General features: G+C 42.0%; 1 protein-coding gene across 1 annotated transcript in view; it reads left to right on the top strand.

Annotated features, from left to right (window-relative positions):
• Window positions 1-25,973, top strand: part of MBOAT2 (membrane bound glycerophospholipid O-acyltransferase 2) — a 366,457-nt gene that overhangs the window by 66,941 nt on the left and 273,543 nt on the right. The window contains exon 2 of the mRNA XM_077488747.1: window positions 18,586-18,731. Within this exon, the coding sequence (XP_077344873.1) occupies window positions 18,586-18,731 (146 nt within the window). The remainder of the gene's footprint in view (window positions 1-18,585; window positions 18,732-25,973) is intronic.

Raw genomic sequence — 25,973 nt, 5'->3', positions numbered from 1 at the left:
ATCCCAAGTTTAAAGTGGATGTAAATCGGATTCATCAAATGGACTGGGCACATATATCTGTAGTGTTTTCTTACCTCTCTAAAGCACTATGTCCCGTAGCTGTCTCTTGCTCTGTTATCAGTCTGATAACTTCTCACATGTTCTCCAAGATAGAAGTCTCAAGGGAGGTTGCTATAAATAGGTTAGCAGTGAGCCTTCCATTTCTGAGCAGAGCTGCAAAAGCATTTTCATTCTTCTACTAATGCGGAGGGGGGTGTGTGCCTTTCCTCCAATCAGGTGCTCCCAGTGTAATGCAAGCCGCCTCTAACAGTGCATAATGAGGAAGAATATAGCAAGATGAATCCAGCAGATATACATGTAAAACTTTTATGTATGAGGATTATTTTTCATCCCTTTGTATCATCTGAGGCTGTTCACTTCACTGGGTGTAGGTGAGGGTTTACATTCACTTTAATGGCCAGTTAACACCATAGAAACGCAGTCCGGATGTGTTACAGATGCTTTTCTTTATGCGTGCTTTTGATACGTTCCAGTGCGCTTTTGATGCAGTCCAGTGCATTTCCCACCTCTTTTTTCTTAACCGTAAATGAGGACATGTGTGTTCCAGTGTGTTTTTTGGTGCATTTCGGTATGTTTTTGATGCGTTTAACCACGTTTCAGTACAGTCCAGTGCAGAAAAAAATGCAGCATGTTCTCATTTTTTTTTCTGGAACTTGAACACACTGGTGTGAACTATGCCACTGAAAACCATATAACCTACTATCAATGTGTTTTTGATGCAGAAAAAAAAAACGCACCGGACTGTGCTTTAACCCCCCTGGCGGTATTCCCGAGTCTGGCTCGGGGTGGAAGTTTTATACTAAAAGCAGTAACCCCGAGTCAAACTCTGGACCGCCTCGCTGAATGCAGGAGGAGGTTTACTTACCTTCTCCCTTGGATCCAGCGATGTCCCCCTGCTGTACGAGTGGCTCGTCCTCCGCTCGATTCATCACGGAGCCGATCTCCGTTCCCTGCGAGCGTTACGACGCACGGGGACGGAGATCTGCGCCAAATTCAAAAAGTGAAACACACAATATACATACAGTATAATGTAATCTTACAGATTACATTGCTGTATGTAATTATTTCACATCCCCTTTGTCCCTAGTGTTCTGTCCAGTGTCCTGCATGCAGTTTTATATTATAAAAAATGTTCTTTATGCCTGGAGATTGTCCATAGCAACCAAAACTGTCCCTTTACATCAAAAATGATTTTAGACCAGCTAGAAAACAGCGATAATAAATTAGAATCACTCGCAGAATTGAGCGATAGCGATTTGTGGGGAGATCCGTCATCAAATATTGAAAAGTAATGACAGTGACAATTCTGCAACTGAGCAAATTTCAGTGTTTTTGATTTGATTACATTGTTGAATAATTTTTATTATTGTTATTATTTGGTATAATTATTTATTATATTATAATTTATGATTTAATTTTTCAAACTTTATCATTCCCGGGATGTCTGCTAGACTCTGGTTTGGACAGATTTAAGTGAGTTATTCATAAGAATTACAGGACTACAATATAAAAACGCCAAATTTTCATGCAAAATAATTGTACCGCTTTCAGCACCTAAAATCTGAAATAATCAAACCGCCAGGGAGGTTAAGGCCAGTGTGAACTGGCCCTAAAGATGTATCCCATTGAAGTCTGTGGTTGTTACATTCTGGATAGTTTAAGGGCTAATGGGCAAATTACTGTCAAATAAGGACATGGGAAGCTGAGCAATGCCATGAAGGACCAATACAAAAAAAAGAAAAAATGTCTATGGCTTCAAGAGCACCATAGAAAATACACAAATCATTTAAATGACATGCTTGGGGAATGCCTTAACGCTGTATGTGATTGTTACTGAATTTTCAAAGATAGCCTCAGTGAAAACGTACAGTACATGGGTAATTTGGATGTGAAATAGATTTTTATTTTCTATTAATAGAACTGCTTTGACCGGCAGAAAGAAATTGACCCGTAGTTCATTGTGGCTGTCCTCGTTCTCCCTGATGTAAATATGTCCTGCCATGGGGCAATGTCTAGCATGACTAGTCGTTCCCCATGTTTTTCAATGATAACCATTCATATATGTACGAATTAAAGTTGCAGCGACTTCAGAATAGTTCATGCACTACTTTGGTCCGACTTTCATGCAACTTGAGAGCCATAGACTTCAATGTTACACCTCAAAAGTTGCATGAAAATCATACCTGAATGTTATAAAATGCAACGGTTGTCCATTACTACTGGTCAAAACCAAATGTGAATGGAGCCTAAGGCGGGCCATACATGTGTCGAATCCCAAAATAGTTTTCTTTTGAAAATAGTATCTTTTGTTAGAATTTCACACCATTAGTGGGCTGCAGCAACGGCCAATGTTGGAAATTTTTTTGAAAAATTAATAATTTTCTAATCAGTGGTGAGAGAATTGTGTGAGAAATATAACCAAAAAAGAAATGTGCTTGAGTGCAAGAAACAAAAATTGCCTGGAAGAAAAGAAAATTCCTGGCCAAGAAAATTCTATTCTATAGCAATAAGAAGCGAAATTGAAGGCTTGGTTGGTCGAATTTTAAAACCAATGGTGGCATCATCAGATCACAAAACGTACAAAATGTTTTACTTTTGAAAGAAAATTTGTTCAGAATTTGACCCATATATGGTCTGTAAAAAAAAAATGAGAATGTGGGGAAAAGATAATAGTAGGTAGGTCAGAAAAGGGAAAGAGATAAAACGTTAAGGAGAGTCTGACACATTATGGGCGGAAAGGGCTGCAAGAGCTGGGACAGTGATAATAATGGGGGATTTTAACTATCCGGAAATTGACTGGAGTAATGGCACTGCTGGGACAGTTAAAGGGCAAAGTTTTATAAACCAACTAGGTACAAACGTAACCAAACTACTCTGTGCCCAATGTGTAACCAGGAAACAGGCACATTCTATCACCTAATTTGAAGCTGCCCTAGAGTGCAAGGCTTCTGGACACGAGTTGTGCAGTTCCTGCATGATACAATGGATTCTCCTATTACACTGCACCCCAAACCTTGCCTTCTGGAGATATATCCAGAACCAGATATAAATAAATTCACTAAAATCTTCCTAAAATAAACGCTTTTCTCTGCGCGGGAAGTCCTTGCAAGACAGTGGATGAGAACTAATTCACGTGAGTTCAGCACATGGATAGCAGAAGTGAATAACAACTTACCATATAAAAAAACTCATATATAAGCACAGAGGCTGTCCGTCAAAATACACTAAAATCTGGGATAGGTGGCTGCAAACCTCAACATCTGGAATTGGTGGCTACAAACCTCAAACTCTCAGTAAGTGATTTCTGTTGGGTTTCTGTTACATCAGAGGGGGGCGGGGTCACCCACACGTCATTGGGGAAGCCAGGCTTCCCCACTTGTGTCAGAGGGGGGGCGGGGTCAGGTGATGGGTGGCCCCACCCTCCTCATAAGAAATGCCAGGCTTCCGGGATCCCGCAGTGCCTCCACCAGTTGAGACAGAGGATGGATGGATTGCGCTGTGCTGGACGGAGAGATCACCTGTCACTGGATCAGATCAGCCATCGCTGGACCCCGGAGAGATGATCATCCATCGCTGGATAGCAAGAGTGGATTACCACCACTGGAATCTTCCTCCCAATGTTGAGGGCATGTGGCCTGGTACGGTTCAGGAGGGGGGGGCGCTCTCTCACCCCCCCCCCCCTCTTTTTTCCTGCGGCCTGCCAGGTTGCGGGCTCGGATAAAGGGTCTGGTATGGTTTTGTAGGGGGAACTCCATATAATTAAATTATAAACTGAAACAAATAATACATTGACCCCTTCTTTGGTGGTCAGTGTAGACTAGAAATTTGACTTCTACTGCTGTCTTCTCAAGGAACCCCTGGAGGAACACTAGGGTTTTTACGCAACCTTGTTTAAGAAAGGCTGGTATACAGGTAGGGGAACTTCAGTTAATGCTTCCTAGGAAATATAAGCAAACAGCTCTTGTGAGGCATACTGTCAGACTAGTACTTACCGAACCGGTGAGTCCGCTTGGGCAGAGGGTGGTCTCCCGTACGTGTCCGACTTACAACTCCTGGTAGAGCAGACAGGTGGCTGAGAGTGCGGAGTGGTAAGAGAGCCTGTGGTATGGCTTCAGGAGCAGGAACTTGCAGGAAACTTCCAGCAGCAGGTGCGTAGGCAGGACACAGGCAAACTGGGTGCAGAGCAGGAGCTGAGCAGGCAGGTCCGGGTTCAGGTAGGGTTTGGCAACAGGCGGACAGCAGAGGTACACAAGGAGCAGGCAGGAGCGAGGTCAAACAGGCCGAGGTCAGGCCTGTTTGACCGAGGTCAGGCCTGTTTAGGAAGATTTTAGTGAATGCAGGCAGAGGTCAGAGGTGTCCAAGGAGAGCCGGGTCGTCAGGAGATCTGGAAACAGGAACGCAGAATACGGGCAATGGAACAGGAACCGGGGAGCTGTTGATCAGGCAGCACCTGAACGGTCTAAGCAGCAGGCCTAAATAGGCCGGTTGGCGCCAAGCGCCGCGCGCGCACCCGGGCGCCAGCACACAAACCAGCAGCACCCGAAGTGCAAACAACAGCGCGCACCAGCGCCCGCAGGAGCGCGCACCACTGCGTGCACAGGAACACGCACCCCTGCACGCACCGCAGGACATCGGCGCACACCAACGCGGGCAGCACTGCGACCATCCAGGTAACGTCCCTGACACATACACTGTACTTACTGTTTTGATAGGGTCACAACAGTACACTCACACAGTACATTGAAAAAGTATACATACCCCTTCAAATTTTTCACATGTCATGTTACAACCAAAAAATGTAAATGTATTTTATTGGAATTTTATGTGGCAGGCCAACAAAAAATGGCACATAATTATAACTAAAATATAGTGGAACTAATTGCCTTCAGAAGTCACCTAATTAGTAAATAGAGTCTACCTGCGTGTAATTTAATCTCAGTATATATACAGTTATTCAAAGGTTTGTTAGTGAACAAAAAGCATCATGAAGGCCAAGGAACACACCAAATTAGTCAGGGATAAAGTTGTGGATAAGTTTAAAGCAGGGTTATGTTTTAAAAATGTTTTCCAAGCTTTGAACATCTCGCAGAGCACTGTTCAATCCAGCATTTGAAAATGGAAAGAGTATGGCAAAACTGTAAGCCTACCAAAACATGGCCATCCACCTAAACTGACAGGCTGGGCAAGGAGAGCATTAATCGGAGAAGCAGCCAAGAGGTCCATTGCAACTCTGGAGGCGCTGCAGAGAGCCACAGCTCAGGAGGGAGAATCTGTCCACAGGACAACTATTAGTCATGCACTCCATAAATCTGGCCTTTATGGAAAAGTGGCAAGAAGAAAGCTATTGTTGAAAGAAAGCCATAAGAAGTCCTGTATGCAGTTTGTGAGAAGCCATGTGGGGCACATAGCAAACATGTGGAAGAAGGTGCGATGGTCAGATGAGACAAAAAAATTTAACTTTTTGTAAAATGCTATCTGTGACGGAAAAAGAACACTGCACATCACCCTGAACACACTATCCCCACTGTGAAACATGGTGGTGGCAGCATCATGTTGTGGGGATATATTTCTTCAGGAAGGACAGGGAAGCTGGTCAGAGTTGATGGGGCCAAATACAGGACAATCTTAGAAGAAAACCTGACTCTGCAAAAAAACTTGAGACTGGGGTGGAGGTTCACCTTCCAGCATGACAATGACCCTAAACATACAGCCAGAGCTACAACGGAATGGTTTAGATCAAAGCCTATTCATGTGTTAGAATGGTGCAGTCAAAGTCCAGACCTAAATCCATTGAGAATCTGTGGCAAGACTTAAAAATTGCTGTTCACAGATGCTCTCCATCTAATCTGACAGAGCTTGAGCTATTTTGCAAAGAAGAATGGGCAAAAGTGTCACTCTAGATATGCAAGCTGGTAAATACTTCCCCCAAAAAAGACTTGCAGCTGAAATTGCAGCGGAAGGTGGTTCTACAAAGTATTGACTCAGGGGGCTGAATACAAATACATGCCACACTTTTTTCAGAAAATGTTGAAAACCATTTATCATTTTCCTTTCACTTCACAATTGTGTGCCACTTTGTGTTGGTTTACCACATAAAATCCCCAAAAAATAAATGTACGTTTTTTGTTGTAACAGGGCAAAATTTGGAAAATGTCAAGGGGTATGAATACTTTTTCAAGGCACTGTAAATAACAGCAATGTCTGTAGCATTGTGGCGACCACCTGGGTACACGGAATTAAATCATCACTGAATGTAGTTTAATTGTTCCCTGTGGTGAACAAAAGAAAACATGATAACATTTACTGAAAGTGTAACAAGGCGAAGTACATCATTTCCTTTTACCACTATTTTTATTGTCAAAAGGATCTACATATATACACACAAGCATTCACATTTGAAGGCCAAATTAGATGTTAACAGACCATCAGCTTGTCTGCAATATTGTCCTTATAGAACATAGATCACTGTCAGCCTTCCTGCACTGTTTCTCTTATATACAGACCCCAATATATTGGCAATCTGCAGACAGATGCGTATGGGGTCTGCTGGCTCATATAAAATATTGGCCAGCCTGAGTCAGCAACACAACAAGGCAATAATCACAGAATGCAGGCAGCACTGTGTGGGCCACTGGTGCCCAACATTTGGGCCAAGGGCCACATGTGGCCCTTTGGCAGTTATGTGGCCCTTGGAACCCCTTCTGCAGACATTAGTCTTGTGTTTTCTTAACTAGGTGTTTAGGCCATTGAAAAAAATCTACTTTAGAATGTATTTTTTTTTTCATACTATTTTACTTTTTTCTGAGCTGGCCATTCTTCCTTTTTTTTTTTTCTTTTTTTTTAAATGGTATGCATCAAAATCAACAGGGTCACCTATTGTGAATCCAAAGAAGCCTGAGTAACATGACCAGTACAGGTTATTACCATAATATAGAATCAGTAAGCACAAACTATGTCTCCCATTACAACCGAACAAGTGGTCAAGCACGAAAGAAAATCCTAAAAGCCATGAGAAACGCAGTCATAAAAATGGGGTGATACATCAAAGAATGCATAGATATGGTTAAGAGACTGGTATGCAATAGCAGATGTGTGGTCCAAGCTTCTTACCAATCATAGTATTGTCATCAATGCGCACCGAGCATTGTGTAATTTTGTACAATAGGGGGAGTCTTTTTCTCTTTCTATATCTTTTCTCAGGTCTTTTATAATGCAAAACAGAGAAAGCGAGCTCTACCTCTCCTCCAATTCAGTCCATTAAGTACCTGCTTAACAGCTGGGTTCCTCTCCACCCCATAATCCACTCAAAGATTTTTAAAAATGCTGAAGTCCAACTATGGACAACTATGGACTATGGACAGGTAAAATGCACAAACCAAAGTGTGTTGTGTTGCAGTAGCACTCATCTTGAATGGCACCCAAAGCAACTAGCCAATCTTTTACAATGCATCCACAGTTAAACCCACCACAATACCCAATGTGATTCATCTGTACATTGTAGTGTGCTGCGGTGAAAAGCAATGATATCTGGGGCTGTTGTGTTTCTTACTCAAACCCTAACTCAAGGCCTACAAAGGGCCCTCACTAGTCTGGGTTCAAAAACCCCATTACTATACTAGTAGTTGGTATGGATAAGCTACAGTGTCAAAGAAGTGGCACCAACATCCCTGGAAGTATATTTGAATAAGGGAATGTTTTTTTGGTGTGATTTTAAAGGTGCCAGGCAGAGAAGAAATGGCTTGCAATACTCCAAAATATAAAAAAATAACAACATTTGTTATACAGAAGACAAATTTAAAAGTGTTGGCTGTACATATAATAGGTAGATATAAGTACACATCTAGACAACCGATGGAAAAAGTGATCACTCAACAGTAGCATGGAGTGACTTATCCCGACTTGTTTTGCCTCTTAGGGCTTCCTCAGGGAATGGTTTTTGAAAATCAGATATGATACTGCATAAAACAGAGTAGAGTTAAAAACAATACAGACTTATGATATAATACAAAAACAAAAAGAGATAAATATGCTGCCCGATGTCCATCAACCACCCATAGAAAGATCTTTTTACCTGCGGCTTGATGTTAGGCCAAATGGAAAATGGACACTGTATGGCAAACAGGCTGACCGAGAAGAGCCCAAAACAGGTTTAGGCGGCCGGTATCTGTCCAATGAGATATTAAAGTGTGAATAATGACCTAAACAAACAGATAGGGTCACTAGTGCAAGGGGATGTGAGACAGTGAAAGAAAAGCTTGAAAAGGGGAGACAGGCAAAGGAAAAGGGAGGGAAGAATGGAAAGGGGGAAAGAGGAGGAGGGTTGGAAGGGAAAAGTAGGGGGAAAAAAAAGGGGGGGGGGCGGAGAAAGAAGGAAAAGGTGATGGTAAAAATACATATAAATATAATAAATAATAATAAAAAAAATATTTGAAATAATTTGAGGTCACTTCCCATGTGCCTACTGGGCATTTTCCCGCCTTTTTCCATCCAAGTCTTCTAAACAGGTGCGGGTTGGCGCCCTGAGGCGTCTTTGGTGCATGCTCAGTTGGCAAGGTTTTCCTCTTGCGGCAACAAGCCATTGGTGCATGCGTGGTAAGCTGTGGGCTCTTACAGAAACATTTATAAAGTTTGTATGCTTCTGACTCTATTTGCCTACCCCCTTTTTTCACACTTTGTGCATTTCTCCTTTTCTTGCAAAAATATATTTAGTGTCTGGGGAAATTATATTAACAGTACCTTCAGAACTATATGTAGAAGAGGTCTCCTTAAAGTAGGGGGCATTGTGATATACGAGCAGGGGGTGATGAGGGTGGTCATGCCTTGGCATTTTAAGGTTTGTACAAAGTTTGAAAAAAATCGCAAATTGGTTTTACAATGGAACATGGTTATTGTAGTGTTTTTGTTTTTATGATTAGTGATTTGGTGTACACTTTGATACTTATTGTTTATAATAAAATATCATATTTGATAGTATCTGTTGGCATAACAACATCTCTAGTAACTTGACAAGTTAAAGAAGTATGTGAACAAATCTGTGCGTGGCTGCAGAATCAGTAGGAGTGACCCCCGCCCCATGAGCTGTGGACTACCTTAGCTGCATAGGTTGAATTTCCTACCCTATTGGTGCACTCCCTCCTGCTAAAGCACCTAAGGCATTTGCCTCTTCTGTATACCCTTTGGCCCAGCCCTGAGCACTTTCATTGTGTCAAATCTTTTGATTGCATCGTGAATATGCTCTGTCTTAGCGCACTTCCACACTGTACCTCAAAAACGGCAGACCAACTTTTGCGGAGCTGTATTTGGGAGCCGAAGATGAAGGGTAATGACATCACAGGAAGGAGGTGGAATGTGGGTGAGCTAGGGAATAGACCAGTCAAAAAATAGTAAATTCAAAGCCATACGGTAAGCCAAAAACAGAAAATATCAACAAAGGAAAAGCAAAACATATAAGCATATACGACTGATAGTGTCTCTTTAATTCTGCCTTGTGGTATTCTGGCAGCCTATTTTATTGTGAACAGCTTAAAGCGGAGGTCCACCCTAAAGTGGACCTTCCGCTCATTGGAATCCTCCCCCCCTCCAGCGCCACAATTGGCACCTTTCAGGGGGAAGGGGGGTGCAGGTACCTGTACAGTACAGGTATCTGCACCCACTTCCTGCGTAGATTCTGCAGAAAGGAACACCCCTTTCCGCAGAATCTACGCCCCTTTCCGAAAGTCCCCCGCTGCCTGCTGGGAAACACACAGATCCCAGAGACAGCGGGGACCATCCTTATTGCGCAGCGCGACTCGCACATGCGCAGTAGGGAACCTGGAAATGAAGCCGAAAGGCTCCACTTCCTGATTCCCATAACCAAGATGGCGGCGGCAGCACCCTAGAGACGATCGAGAGATCGGCTTCGGGTGCCGACATCGCGGGCGCGCTGGGTGGGTAAGTGTCACTATTTTAAAAGTCAGCAGCTGCAGTATTTGTAGCTGCTGGCTTTAAAAAAAAAAAAAAACGGCGGAACTTCCGGCGGACTCCCGCTTTAAGGCCCATCTTTTTGCTCACATTTACAGGTACCTCTAAACTTTTAGAACTATGAGTCTACCACTGTCTGAGATTCTACCTCACTGTTAACAACCTTCTTAATCCCTTAGGCTTCATGTACACAGGACATTTTACGTCTCTTGACAGATAGTAACCCGTGTTTACATGCCACATTTGCATTTAGAAGCGTTAAAAAAAAAAAAAAAAAAAAAAATATATATATATATATATATATATATATATATATATATATATATATATATATATATATATATATATATGTAATGTATAATATATATGTAATGTATATGTAATGCAAAATGCATGTAAATGAAACGCGGCTAAATGCGAGTTACCGTATTTAGCCGCGTTTAGAAGCGTTTGGCGCTTGAAATGCCTGTAAACTCGGCTTCTGAACACATTTTTTTTTTTTGCGTTACAAAAAAGGCCTCTAAACTCAACTGCATAGAAACGACTATAAACGACCCTGTGTACAAGGACAGATAAGATAATATAGAAAAACTCCCGATCTGCTCCTAAACATCCATTTACCAGCAGCAGTGTACCGTATATGCCGGTGTATAAGACGACCGGGCATATAAGACGACCCCCTAATCTTACTGTTAATCTTACATTTTTTTCTTGTACTTACCGTATAAGACGACCCCCTTCCAAGGCTTCCGACGCTTTATATTCCGTCCTTCTTGCTGGAGCAGGAGCTGGCGCCATATCCTTCTTCCTGCTTTTGCTGGAACCAATCACAGCGAGCGATGTATTCTATTAATGAATACAAAGCCTGCTTGGATTGGCAGAGGCTGTATCATCATCAGCCCGCGCCTCTCTGACTCTCAAAGCCAATCCGAGCAGGCTAGAGAGTAGCCTGCTCGGATTGGCAGAGGTTGTTGCTCCAATCCGAGCAGGCTCTGTATTCATTTGAATACATCGCTCGCTGGGATTGGCTCAGCGGTATATACTGTATGTAGCCGAAGCTACATACAGTATTACGGAACCCTCAGCAAGCATCGGAGGGGCTGATCCGGCGTATAAGACGACCCCCGATTTTCGGCCAGTTTTTTTAAGTGTAAAAGGTCGTCTTATACGCCGGCAAATACGGTACATGAGACATTACAGTCTGGCTATTGCTAGCAGCACTCCACAGAAACTGCCCTACTAAAACTCACTAGCGATTTAGTAACTGCTCAAACCAATGGCCGCTACTCCATACTCTTACTACTAGACCTATATGTGGCCTGTGATAATGTTGACCACACACTCCTTCTCAATAAAATAGCTCCCTTGGCCTCCAAGACTCTGCTCTTTCCTTGTTCTCCTCCTATCACAGCGCACCTTCGGTGTTGCCTACAACTCTGTCTCTCCCTCTCCACTTTCTCTTTCTGTAAGGGGTCTCCACGTCTCTGTCGTTGGCTCCCTTATCTATTTATACCTCCTTCCTTGGTCACTTAATAACCTCCCACAACTTCCAATACCTTCCAATACCATCTGTATGATGATGACACCCAAATCTATCTCTCTACTCAACTCACTCATTCAATCTCATCTCTCATTACCAACTTACTAACTGACATGTTAGCACCACTTCCTCAAACTAAATCTTTTTAATATACGGTAGTCCTTTTTTTTTTTTTTTTCGCAATACAAAACATCCATTGAAAATACATTAATATTTATACAAACATCATCAACACATAATCACTTTTTTTTACAAAATATCTACTTTACCCCTTCCCCATCCCTCCCTTCCCTCCCCCTGCTAGTTTAATTCGGCCACTAATTTTCTTTTACTTTACATATCGCTTACACTATTCTTATATATTCACTGGGGAGAATTATTATTTCTTATTTATTTGTTTGCTCCTTCTCCTTCTCTTTTCCACACAGTATCCCATAGGGCCAGATTTCACTTACTGTGCTCCTCTATACTTCCCTTATGGTGGGCATCCCATACTTCTTAACTACAGTTCCCATTGTTTTTTACATTTATTAAAGTTTCCTCTTCTAATAAATACTGCTCTTTCTTTCCATAAGTCATATTTATTACATTAACCCAGTCTGCCAGTTTTGGAGCCTTCGGCGATTGCCAATTTTGTGCAATCAATTTTCTACCCTGGAACAGGCACCTCAATACCGCTACCATAATATTTGTTTGCCCACATCTCTCTTCCATACATCCTAGTAAGCTAATTTTTGCATCCCGGTCTATTCTAGTGCCAAAAGTTATATTGATAGTATCCAATACCTATGTAGTTTCGGACATTTCCACATCATGTGTATGAGGTCACCTGTGTTCTGGCATCTAGGGCACTTATCTAATTTCCTCCCATACACATGTAGCCTCTTTGGGGTATAATAAACTCTGTGCACTAAAAATAAATGGGACATTCTCTGTGATGGAGAAAGTGACAGAAGTGGCCCTCGCTCCAGTACCTGTTCCCACTGTTGAGCTGTTATAATTCCTACCTTTTGGAGGTTCCATCCTTATTTAACCTTTTGGAGATGTGGAATTTTTTGCCATACCACTGGTTGTGTTTTAAATTTAGCTTGGAGAGCGTGTCTTAATTACAAGTACCTATAAAACAAGCTGTCAGTTACTCCATATTCTCTGCTCAGTTCTGAGAAGGATTTCAATGTGCCGTCCTCATAGTTGTAATCCCCTTAGTTATGCCCTGATTCTCCCATTCTCTAATCTTCCCCATAGCCTGGATTTCCTGCAGATGTTTCTTGTCCCATAGAGGGGAATATTCTATTAGACCAGGGATATGCAATTAGCGGACCTCCCAGATGTTGCAAACCTACAAGTCCCATCATGCCTTTGCCTCTGGGTGTAAAGCAGGCAAGCTTTGTGGCTGTCAGAGTCTTGCTATGCATCATGGGACTTGTTCTGCAACAGCTGGAGGTCCGCTAATTGCATATCCATGCATTAGACCCTCATACCCCAACGCTATCTTACCCGCTTTCCACACTCTCATAATAATTTTCAGCATTGGTTATTTAACCGGGAGGGAGCCTGCCTCCAAAGTTTCTATTATGGTGTAGCACTAACCCCCGAAGGAGCTGCTGGTTATTTTTGGGCTTACCGTTACCTTCTGCTGCTTCTTGTTGCACGTCTAGGGGATGTCCCGTGGTAGATGGCCCAGTAACTTAAGACTGACAATAGATCCAGTTGAATTGATTTTATTTGCAAACTTCAACCATTGAACAGTCTTTTAACTTCGGATCAGAGGGTGGGAAAGGAATTCAGGTACTCTCAATGTCAAAGTCTATAAACGTTAAGGAACTTGCTTACTTTGACTGCATCCAGAGAATAGCCATTCACAGCTGGATGAACACTCAAGTTGGACAGTCCCTCTCAAAAGGCCTAGCAGCCAACAAGGTGCTTATTCAGGAACAAAGTTTTTGTCACAGACGTTGTTACAGAACACGTAGGGAAACTAAGCTGTAGAACACTTGTAGGATACCTGGATCTTTCAGCCTGCTTGCGATATCCACAAGACCGGATTCTCTCGGTTACTTCAGCCCTTCCAGGCTCATGTTAAGAAAACCAAACACACACCTAATAACATCATTTTACCACTGGCATTCTCTCCTCCTCTTTTACTACACCCACACACGTGCTGTAATTGAGCCACTAGAAAATAACTACGGGGGTGTGGGAAGGCCATCCCTCCCTCATTTATTGGCAATTGTAATGTTTGAAGGCCTATCCTCGCTCTTCCTTTCTTCCAAATCAACTCCCTAAAGAGGGTTTCTAGCTTTCTAAACCATTCTTTACTTATCCATACTGGGAAATTATGACACACGTAGAGGTAATTGTGGCATCCAGGTCATCTTGATAAGGTTGCTTCACCCAGCTACTGGATCTTTTTAAAACCTTCTCCGCTTATGCCTTACTCCCTGACTTTTCCATCAAGATCAATACTACAACTATCGGTCCCTCCCCTCATGCCAGGGTACTGGGTTTAATCCTAGACTCTGACCTGCCCTTTCAGCCCTAAATCCAATCACTGTCAAAAGCATGTAGGCTTCACCTCCATAACATCTCTAAAATATGCCCCTATTTAATCAATTAAACCACTCAACTACTCATTCACTGAGTTGTATATCATTAATGCTGCTGCCAGACTCATCTACCTTACCAAATGCTCAACGTCTGCCACCCCTCTCTGCCAATCCCTACAAATTTAAGATACCAACAACATACAAAGCCATTCACAACTCTACCCCAAGCTTGTCTCAAAACATCACCCAAATCATCCTCCCAAGACCTTCTGCTCTCTAGCTCCCTAGTCTCCTCTTCCTATGCTCACCTCCAGAACTTCTCCAGAGCCTCTCTCATCCTCTGGGACTCTCTACCTCAATCTATCAGGCTGTGTCCTACTCTGCCCACCTTTAGGCGATCCCTGAAAATAAATTTCTTCAGGGAAGTCTGTTCTACCTCCATCTAACTGAAATTTCAATTCTTCCATCAGCTCCTCCCTCAGAGTTATTACCTTTTGTACTACTTGCCTCACCCTATTAGATTGTAAGCTTGAGCTAGATTGAGCATGGAACGCCTAACCCTCCTATATTGTATTGTAATGTACCAGTTCTTTCTCCCTTTATATTGTAAAGTGCTGTGCTGTGGCACTATATAAATAATTAAGAAAAATACATAGAGAACATGGGGTGACCTAGGGTAAAAAAAGCTGAGGTTTTTGATTTTGTGATACTTTGGAATACTACTTCTTAAAGGGCAGAGCAGTCCAAGTTGCTCAGGATATCATTCAGAATCTGTTATATTATGTGGACACTAATTGAACATGTAACATGCCTTTCCTATCCCCTGTGCCCAAGTCAGCGAATTATGTTTCCTGGGCTGGCGGTGATTGCATAGACACGTGACTGACAGCGCAAGATCATAATAAGTCATATTTTAAGGGGAAGTGGAACAGATTATTACTTCAGTGTGAAAAAGCCAGTTTTCAGATTATTGAATACATGGTGTAGTAAAAGATGTTTTTTAGTTTGTGTAGATATATCCTGTTTTAAACCTCTTGCTAATGAAAGGGATATAATGTACAGTATATTTTAGTCTTTCTGATGACCTTAAAATTATTTGCGTAAAAGAGATATACAGTGCCTTGAAAAAGTATTCATACCCCTTGAAATTTTCCACATTTTGACATGTTACAACCAAAAACGTAAATGTATTTTATTGGGATTTTATGTGATAGACCAACACAAAGTGACACATAATTGTAAGTGGAAGGAAAATGCTAAATGGTTTCCAATTTTTTTTACAAATATGTGAAAAGTGTCCCTTGAATTTGTGTTCGGCCCCCGGTGTCAATACTTTGTAGAACCACCTTTCGCTGTAATTACAACTGCAAGTCTTTTTGTGAAAGTCTCTACCAGCTTTGCACATCTAAAGAGTGACATTTTTGCCCATTCTCTGCAAAATTGCTCAAGCTCTGTCAGATTGGATGGAGAGCGTCTGTGAACAGCAATTGTCAAGTCTCGCCACAGATTCTCTTGACTGGACCATTTTAACACATGAATATGGTTTGATCTAAACCATGGCTGTATGTTTAGGGTCGTTGTTTTACTGAAAGGAGAATCTCCGCCCCAGTCTCAAGTCTTTTGCAAACTCTAACAGGTTTTCTTCTAAGATTGCCCTGTATTTGGCTCCATCCATCTTCCCATCAACTCTGACCAGCTTCCCTGTCCCTGCATAAGAAAAGCATCCCCACAATATGATGCTGCCACCACCATGTTGATGATGAGTTCAGGGTGATGTGCAGTGTTAGTTTTCTGCCACACATAGTTTTTGCTTTTAGGCTTAAAAGTTACATTTTGATCTCGTCTGACCAGAGCACCTTCTTCCACATGTTTGCTGTGTCCCCCACATGGCTTCTCGCCAACTGCAAATGGGACTTCTTATGTCTTTCTTTCAACAATGGCTTTCTTCTTGCCACTCTTCCATAAGGGCCGTATTTGTGGGGTTCACAACTAATAGTTGTTCTATGGACAGATTCTCTCAGCCGAGTTGTGGATCTCTGCAGCTCCTCCAGAGTTACCATGGGCCTCTTGGCTGCTTTTCTGAATGCTCTCCTTGCCCGGCCTGTCAGTTTTGGTGGACCGCCATGTCTTCGTAGGTATGAAGTTGGGCCATACTCTTTCTATTTTCGGATGATGGATTGAACAGTGCTCTGTGAGATGTTCAAAGCTTGGTTTATTTTTATATAACCTAACCCTGCTTTAACTTTCTCCACAACTTTATCCCTGACCTGTCTGGTGTATTCCTTTGACTTTGATGCTTTGTTCACTAAGGTTTTTTAGCAAACCTCTGAGGGCGTCACAGAACAGCTGTATTTATTCTGAGATTAGGTTACACATAGGTGGACTCTATTTACTGTTTAGGTAACGTCTGAAGGCAATTGGTTCCACTAGGTTTTAGTTAGGGGTATCCGAGTACAGGGGGCTGAATACAAATGCACGCCACACTTTTCAGATGTTTATTTGTAAAAAAAAAAAAGTAAAACCATTTATCATTTTCCTTCCACTTCACAATTATATGCCACTTTGTGTTGGTTTATCAAAAAAAATCCCAATAAAATACATTTTATGTTTTTGGTTGTAACATGATGATAAAATGTGAAAAATGTCAAGGGGTATGAATACTTTTTCAAGGCACTGTATAGTAATAATCAAAATTACTGCATAGCCAGGCTCTGCTTTCTGCTGTGCGGTTCTACACTGTGGTTGTGCTTTATTGCTATATCCCATAGCTGGCTGTATACAGTATATATCTATATATTGTACAAAAAAAACTGAGGGCTGGTTTTACTGAAGTCGATTGATCACTTTTAGTAGAACCAGCCTGCCCATAGAGGGATCGAAATGTGGCTGGTTCAGCAGGAATTTCAGTGTGTGTGTGTGTGTTTCCTAATAATTAACAAACAACTGGCTACTGCCCCACCTATTACTGACCTTCACAGCAAGAAGCACATGGAAGGGCAATGCATGCAAAACCAAATCAAAGAAAATGTCCAACTCAACTCCCCAGCCAGTCTGCAACCAACCATTTATTTGCAAATGTGTGCTAACTAAACCCCTGTTTGTAATGCAAACAAATAATTTGATTGGTTGCAGACTGGCTGGCGAGTTGAGCTGTGAATTTTCTTTGGTTCCTGATCATGTTGCCACTATGACACTCAGTCATAGTGTAACAATAGGTTTGCTTACAAACAAACTTGATAGCTGCAGCTGTCAGTGTGCCTTGTACAGATCGAGGCAATAGGACCTATTATATAGCAGGAAGACTCAGATTGGTTACCATGATTGGTAGCTTGGGTCTACTGCATGTTGCATGTTCGCAACCTGAAATCGCAAAAAGTAGTACAGAAACTACTTTTTGACATAGCAAATGCAGCGTCGCACCGATTAGAACGGTGCCATTGCCGGCAATTGCTGCTGATTTGACATGCAAATTGACATGTGAAATTGCATGTCAAAACGTACCAATGTGAACCGGGGCTTAAAGCCCAGACAATTATTATTATTTTTTTCTAGCTAGAGAAGGAAAGGTTACAACCTCCGTGAGATTTCTACTGGTGTCTGTTTCATCCTTAAGGCCCGGTTCACACCGCTGCGGGGGGAGATCCGGATGTGATTCGCACAGCAAATCACATCCGATCTCCGTAGCGATGCGAGTTCAGCCATACAGATAGTATGGCTGAATTCGCAGCGCTCCCGCAGCAAACTCGCACGGGACCCTTTTTTGGGTCCGCAACAGAATCGGATCGCATGGGGGTTCACACCATGCGATCCGATTCCTGTGCGAGTCGGCAGATCGCACTGCGATATGCCGACGGATCTGGGGGTGTCATTGACATAACATTGACACTCCCAGCCGTCCGCATAGGGCAGTGTGAACTGCCGGCGGGAGGTGTGCGATGCGGGTAAACGCCGCGGATTCGCGGCGTTCCCGCATCGCTATAGTGTGAACCCAGCCTAAAGAGATTTCCTGTTACAGTGAAAGGAGGTGTGAAGAAGAGGAACTTTTCTCCAATGGGAACACAGGCTGCAACAAAACACATTTAATACTACAACAATGAAAGAATAGCGTCTCTGCGTTTTTTTTTATTGCTGTTGGTGCCTTTTTATCTCTGCTACCCCTATTCTCCCTACTTCCTGTTCTGGTGTCACAGTTATAAAAAGTGAAGGGACTATCCCCAAGTGGAATCACAGATAGCAGTAAAATTCTAACAGAGGTTCTAACCCTTTCCTTCCCACTCTATCCAAAACTGAAAAATACCGCCTTTTTGTAAACCTGTTTAGTCTGTTATTTATGACCCAGGCTGTATGTTTCAGTCTTTTATTACACATGTGAAGACTGATGATCTTTTATTAGATGGATAAAATAATTGATTATATTAAACATTTTTAACTGATTTGGACACCGTTTTTTATGCATTATTTTTTCTGCTTCCTCCTCAGGTCAACTTTGTAGCGTGCCAACTATTTGCCTTGCTTGCTGCTATCTGGTTTCGTACCTACCTACATTCAAGCAAAACTAGTTCTTTAATCAGACATGTAGTTGCAACCCTTCTGGGCCTGTATCTTGCACTTTTTTGCTTTGGATGGTAAGTAGACTCTGGTTAATGCACTTTTTAAAGTCAATGGTGAAACAAAATAATTTCTCTACTGAATGACGGTACGCTTATTATTGAGAAAACTTGACCATTAATTTTTTAGTTTGGCCACACATTTCTACCATGCTACATAGCCAGGATGGCCAATTCACTTTCTAATGCCGCGTACACACGGTCGAACTGTTTGACGTACTTAGTCCGTCATACAATCCGACGGACAATCCGTCGTACTTTCCACTGAACGGACTTGACCACACACGGATACCCAAACAGTCCGACGAAAGCTTGCGCGATGACGTACAGCACGTACGACGGGACTAGAAATAGGAAGTCCAAGACACAGCAAAGCCCTGTAAATCCTTTCTGGGCATGCGCCATTCTTAGTCCGTCGGACTAGCATACTGACGACCAAATTGTCCGCTGAAACCAAAGTACAACGGACAGATTTTTGGAAAAACCGAAATTCTTAGTACTCCGGACTGCACGCTGAAAAAGTCAGCTGAAGCCCACACACGAGTGGATTGTCCGCTGAAATGTGTTTCAACGGACTAAGTACGTCAAACAGTTCAATCGTGTGTACGCGGCATTAGCTGCAGTTAATCTGTGTTAGATCATTGCCTGATTGGAAAGTGAAACAGCACAATTGCGAAGTCATATCTGTCCTTTCCCTCCTTAAAGGATGTTCACTGTGTAAGCCCTTGTACACACGGTCGGACATTCCGACGGAAAATGTCCGATCGGACCGTGTTGTCGGATAATGCGACTGTATGTGGGCTCCATCGGACTGTTTCCGACAACATGATCCGATCGGAATTTGTCCGATTGTGTGTAGAGAATTCCAATCAGATAAAGTGCCACGCATGCTCAGGTCAAATTCCTAGACTAAAGCTATTGGCTACTAGCCTGAACGTAGTCCCATCGTAACGAAATAACGTCATCACATTACGTACGATCGGATTTTCCGACAACTTTGTCCGACCGTGTGTATGCAACACAAATTTCAGACAAAATCCGATGGATTTTGTGGTCGGAATGTGTGACCGTGTGTGTACAAGGGCTTAGACTGACTGAACCATGCACTGCAGTAGTCTGATTGGCTCAGATAGCCCTCCTACAAGCTGCTGTGTAGAGTATTAAGGGAAGCTGCTACATTCAGGTACTTGTATAGGATGTATTTAAAAATGCAATTAAAAAACATACCTCAGTATTAATTGGTATTTTCTATATCTGCTGCTTGTTCAGCTTTAAATTGCATTATGTCACATGCAGTAAAGCTATCAGTCTCTTCATTTATACCACACATACATCAGTTGCTGTATCGTGCTACAGTTTCCCGTGTTTCCACCTTTTAAGCCCTCGTTCACACTGCAATGCAGGTTTGAAACTCGCATGGTTCCAAACCAGCATTTCAGTGCAAGTTCGGGGCAATTTGAAAGACATCTGTGCAGTTCATGCACAGATTTCTATTGAAATCGCCCCTGAAGTTGCCAAAAATAGTGGAGGAACTACTTTTGGAAATTGGTGCCTCGCTGCAGCGATTAAGACAGTGCCACTGCCAGCATTAGGCTGCGATTTGTCATGCGATTTCACATGTCAAATCGCGCCAATGTGAATGGGGACTTGCAGTGCAGGTTCTTGTCCCACCTGAATATAACTGCTAAGAGATCTTCAGTTTCTCAGTTATGTTTAATCAATTTTCACTGCCTTAGGAATTAACACTTTTCTGTTTTCATGCTTTACATTGTGTTAAGGCTGCCCCATTATTTTGAATGAACTGTTAACGGACAAAAAAAAAAGAACATGCAGCATTTTTCTTGGCAGCACAGTGTACAACAGGGCGTTATCCTGCTTTGTGGTGTACTGCGATGCGTGCGTGTCGGGACTCTGTTCCCCTGAAACGGTGCACTGAACGCAGCCGTTTTCTCTCTGGGTCCTCCCTCTGCGGTGCAGGCATCTCTACTATAGGTAACCCCGCTGTAACAGCTTGTGGCTTCACAGCCAGTTTTGCCCACTGCGCATGCGCAAGCGGCGCTTCGCTCTGTGACTGGTTCTGAAGTCTTCTGGGACCTGTCTTGCGTCCCAGAAGACTTCAGGAAGGATAATTGTAGTCCTGCTAAAGTCGCCATTACTTGTATAAAAAATAAATAAACAAATACATAAATAAAAATTCCAGCATATATACCATAGTTTGTAGCTGCTATAACTTTTGCGCAAACCAATTAATATACACTTCTTATTGTGATTTATTTACCAAAAATATGTAATGGAATACACATTGGCCTAAATTTATGAAGAAATTTGATTTTTAAATTTTTTTTAATGAATGTTTTATAGCAAAAACTAAAACTTTTTTACTTATTTTTTTTGCCAAAACAGCCCTCTTTTTTTATTTATAGCATAAAAAATCCAGTGGTGATCAAATACCACCAAATAAAAAAAAACTCTATTTGTGGGTAAAAAATGACTTAAATTGTATTTGGATACAGCGTTGCATGACCCCACAATTGTCAGGTAAAGTAACGCAGTGCTGTATAGCAAAACATGGCCTGATCATGAAGGTCAAGAATCTTCGGGAGGTCAAGTAGTTATTTTAGTTATCCTTTAATGGTATATTTGTTTCAGATCAGTGACTTGGAATTAACACCACTGAAATTAGCTGACAGACAGGCAACCAGCATATCTACAGTAGTAGAAGTGGTAGGTGATGGTAACACCAATATGTTTCTCTTGCTGGGTCTCCATTACCACATAGACATGTGATGCCGTACTTCAGTGCTGTATTCCCCTTCTTCATATGAGGAAGTGAGCAGTTTCTCTGTCTTGTCTTATTGTCCTCCTAACTTTGCTGTGTGGGTCTGTCTGCATTATTATTAGTGTGTTCCCTCTAGAACTATGAGCGTCAGTAAGGACAGTGTGACAGGAATATTTCACAATGGGTGTTGTTATGGAAACTATTAAAGCCTGGCTTTGTGGCCTACTTACAATATCTAGACCTGAAGATATACAATTATCCACCAATTAGACTAATTGTCTGTGCCCTTAGCAATGAACCCTTGTCGCTCAATTTGCTCACCTCAGAGCTGTTGCATCATTAAACACTTGAATTGGTCCTGATTTTTGCAAACCTTGTTGTTTTTTTAAAAAATGTTTGCCTTTTTTCAGAATGCTAATACACTTGTTCTGCTATCTGTAATGAATAAACTTTGGCGTGCCTATCACCCATACACAGTAAAAGGAAACATTGCCATTGGTGGCGTAGTAAATTGCATTGTGATTTTATCAGAAGCAACAAAATGACATCTCTCTTTTTTGGTGACTTTCCATAAGGGCATAGGTATGTGCAGCCTATGACATTAGGTGTGCACCCCAAAGCTCAAACGCATATGAACGTAGACATGTGCATTCGTTTTTCGTCCGAATGCATTTTCGTCCAAATTTCATGTATTTTCGTTTTCGTTTTGACAAACGATAACTAAAGCGTAGAATCCGAAAAACGAAAGATCTGACATAAATGCTTTATTTTAGTTTTCGTTGTTACAACAGTTCGATATAGAATAGGAGATTCGACGTGACTCTGACAATAACAATCTGTGTCTATTGAACCTGTGGTTCAATGTACCTAAGCTTACCTCTATTAGTCCAAGATTATATAGAGAAAATATTCGACAGAGAGAAAATATTCGACATAGAGAGAAAAGATTCGACAGAGAGAAAAGATTCTGGAAATGGGTTAGGGAAGTAAAATAAAAATAATGATGATGAATGTTATTGGCTGATTGTAACCAAAGAAGAGGAGCAATAAAATAGCTACACCCAGCCAACTTACTTTCACTTATGATTGCTAGCAGAGAGAGAGACACACAAACTGAATCATTTCAGAAGACAGTCAACCTTAGCTGGTCCGTTTGAATTGTCACTTGTCAGAGAACCTGAATAATTAAACATAAGCACAGCAGCAGAACAATAGTGAAGCAAGCTACAGCTCAACTTAGCTTTTTCCTAATAATCTGCTGCTATTGTGTTAGTGTGAGAACCTTATAGTGATACTAGTGTTGCTGCTGGTGTTGTTGTGATGGCCTCAGAGGCTGCCTGTGTTGTGGGGGGGGGATTTATTATTATAGAATCTTGTTACCTGTCTGATCAGTGATCGCTATCACCAGTTTGAACGGGTATAAAATATATATATATATATATATATATATATATATATATATATATATATATATATATATATATACAGAAACCCTTGTAGATGGCCCAGGAACGTCTTCCAATGCCTCCATGTCGCTCTCACAATGGGTTGCCGCCATATTCGTTATCAGTCACTCACTATCAGACACCTGACACTGTGAGACTTAGAGCATTCATTCAACATGAACGACGGAGATTCGACAAAGCAACGAAAAACACACACCTTTTATAATAATATTCTAAGCATCAAAACTGTACGACGCTGCAATCGTACATTTCTGGAGTCACATGCTCCGCCTATAGGCTATATAGAGTTTAGCAGCTCCATCGAATCTTCTTTATACAATCGACAGACACCATAAGCCTTCAAAGCCAGATTCAACCGTAATTCATGTGGATTTTCGGATGAATGCAATTTTTGAACGAAAAACGAAATAAATAAAAACTAATTTCGGGAGTAACTAAATAAATGTATTTTTCGGACAAAAACGAAATTCCGAACAACAAAATATTTCACTTTGCACATGTCTATATGAACGCCACCTGATGTCACAGGGAGGAGGCTCTGGTGGGAGGAGGTAGTTGATTAGGAGCATATTATGTTACACCCTAAATACGGGTGGAACATCTTCCTAAAGTTGAACCTAGCCTTTAATATAATGGGGGCATTTACACTAGCCACTGGCACCCCCAACCACCTACCTGTTGCCACCCCTAGATAATGTTATGCACATGGGGTGATTAGGGTGTGCACAGTCACCCCCAGCACACCCTGTGCATACGCCTATGAGTGTGGGTTATATGGTAAGGTGAGACACCATTCCTAGAGGCAAGGATCATTTAACATGTTTGAAATTCTCAATGGATAAATCTACCCAAACCTGGAAACCCAATTTCTGGAAGGTTGAACCCCCCACTTACTTGGGAACTTCAGAGGAGAGATCTGGTCACCCACATTCCCATCACTCATTGTATTTAATACATTTACTTTTCCTAGTCTTTTTAATTTTTTTTATTTATCTTTAGCTTTGGAGGATACTGCAGGGAACACTGATATTTTGCCTATTGGGACATAAGCATGATAAGGCCCCTTTCACATGGCCAGTCCAATCAGGTCCACCGCCCCCCCCCCCCCTTTTATATTATTTCTGTAGTAGGTGGGCCTGTTCCCTGCGAAGGCTATGTACAGCACAGTGATGTCATTGCTATTTGTATTTAGTGCTAACCCCCAAAAGGACTGCTGATTTGTGTCTCAAGTTCTTTCCCACTAGTGAAGCGAACAAACAGTAACATTCACTCCTCTGGTTCAGTAAACAATCTAGGGCTTGCCTTTTTAAGGTTTATTGCAGATTAACATGGATGAGGTTTAGGGAAGCTGTAGGATAACACTGAACAACAATGTGAGAACACTCTTAGCTGTGCAGCTACTTCCCAGAACACTTAACGGCCAATTTATTAGGTACACTTTGCTAGTACCGAGTTGGACCCCCTTTTGCCATCAGAACTGCCTTATTCCTTCATGGCAAAAAAATCAACAAGGTGTTGGAAACATTCCTCAGAGATTTTAGTCCATATTGACATGATGGCATCGCCTAGTTGCTGCAGATTTGTCGGCACATCCATGATGCGAATCTCCCATTCCACCTCATTCCAAAGGTGCTCTATTGGATTAAATCTGGTGACTGTGGAGGACATTGGAGTACAGTGACCTCAGTGTCATGTGCAAGAAACCAGTGGTGAGATGATTTGAGCTTTGTGACATGGTGCATTAGTGGTGCTGGAAGTATCCATCAGAAGATAGGTACACTGTAGTCATAAAGAGAAGGACATGGTCAGCAACAGTACTCAGGTAGGCTAGGCTATGGCGTTTTCATCCACACAACTGCCGCTCACTAGATATTTTATATTTTTTGGACCATACTCTGTAAACCTTGGTTGTTTGTGAAAATCCCAGTAGATAAGCAGTTTTTTAAATACTCAGGCCAGTCTGTCTGGCACCAACAACCATGCCATGTTCAAAGTCATGTAAATCCCTTTTTTCCCCATTCTGATGTTCGATTTTAACTTCAGCAAGTTGTACATCTAGATGCCTAAATGCATTGGGTTACTGCCATGTGATTGGCTGATTAGCAATTTGTTTTACCAAGCAATTGAACCGGTGTACCTAATAAAGTGTCCGGGGAATCTAAAGTGGACTGCACTGGAACACCATCAGAAATGTTCAAGACCAGGCAAGCCTTAAAGTGGTTTGGTACCTAAAAATGAAAGTTCATGTTATTAAAATCAACAGTTAGCATACTTACCTAAACGAACCCTGAAAAAAAAAAATATTATTTACTTACCTTTTATTTCTGATGTTTCAGCTGACTTCCGGGTTCTCCTCCCGTGGGAGTAGGGGTGGCTATCGTCCTCGCAATGGTCCCTGGGAAATTTCCCAAGAATCCATGGGGGACATTGAAATTGCGAAATCTCGCGAGATTTCGTTCGGACGCCGGTCACGTGACGAGGGCGTGTACGAATTTGCCATTTTTAAAGTGGGCAGGCAGCTGTATCTGCCATTACACACGAGGTAGCAAGCAAACAAGTGATTGCTTCTGTGGGTTCGTTTTCATTCATTCTTTGTTCTCTGTGCTGTGTGGTTTTCGTTGCCTTGACAACGGGGCGGGAACTTCCTGGAGTTTTTCTTTCCTTGTCACTGCTCTCACTGAGCATGTGCAAGATGGAGCGGAGCATGCTGGGAGCCAGACGTCATCATATACCAGGAAGTAAATGCCTGTGGGCTTCAGACGCCCACAGTTAAAATGGAAAATGCCAGAGTAGGTTTTTATAAGTCATCCTGAAGAAAAGATTCGTTGCGCCGGGGGTCAAATAAACGCTGGACGTGGATGCCAATCGAAGCTAGCACTCACCCACCAGTGAGACAGGTAAGAAAAAAATAAAAAAAGAGCGGAATCCCACTTTAATGTTTGTGCACCAGGGATTAACAGCAGCAACAGTCATTAGGATCCTTCTCTCAGGTCTGCCCTCAGTGTCCCTTGATCC

The sequence above is a fragment of the Lithobates pipiens genome, unplaced genomic scaffold, assembly GCF_037356315.1.
Source record: "Lithobates pipiens isolate NorthernLeopardFrog02 unplaced genomic scaffold, aLitPip1_a1.2 Scaffold_18, whole genome shotgun sequence".
Classification (NCBI taxonomy): Eukaryota; Metazoa; Chordata; class Amphibia; order Anura; family Ranidae; genus Lithobates; species Lithobates pipiens.
The sequence above is the reverse complement of the archived record's forward strand: the minus strand, read 5'-3'. Positions and strand labels throughout refer to the sequence as shown.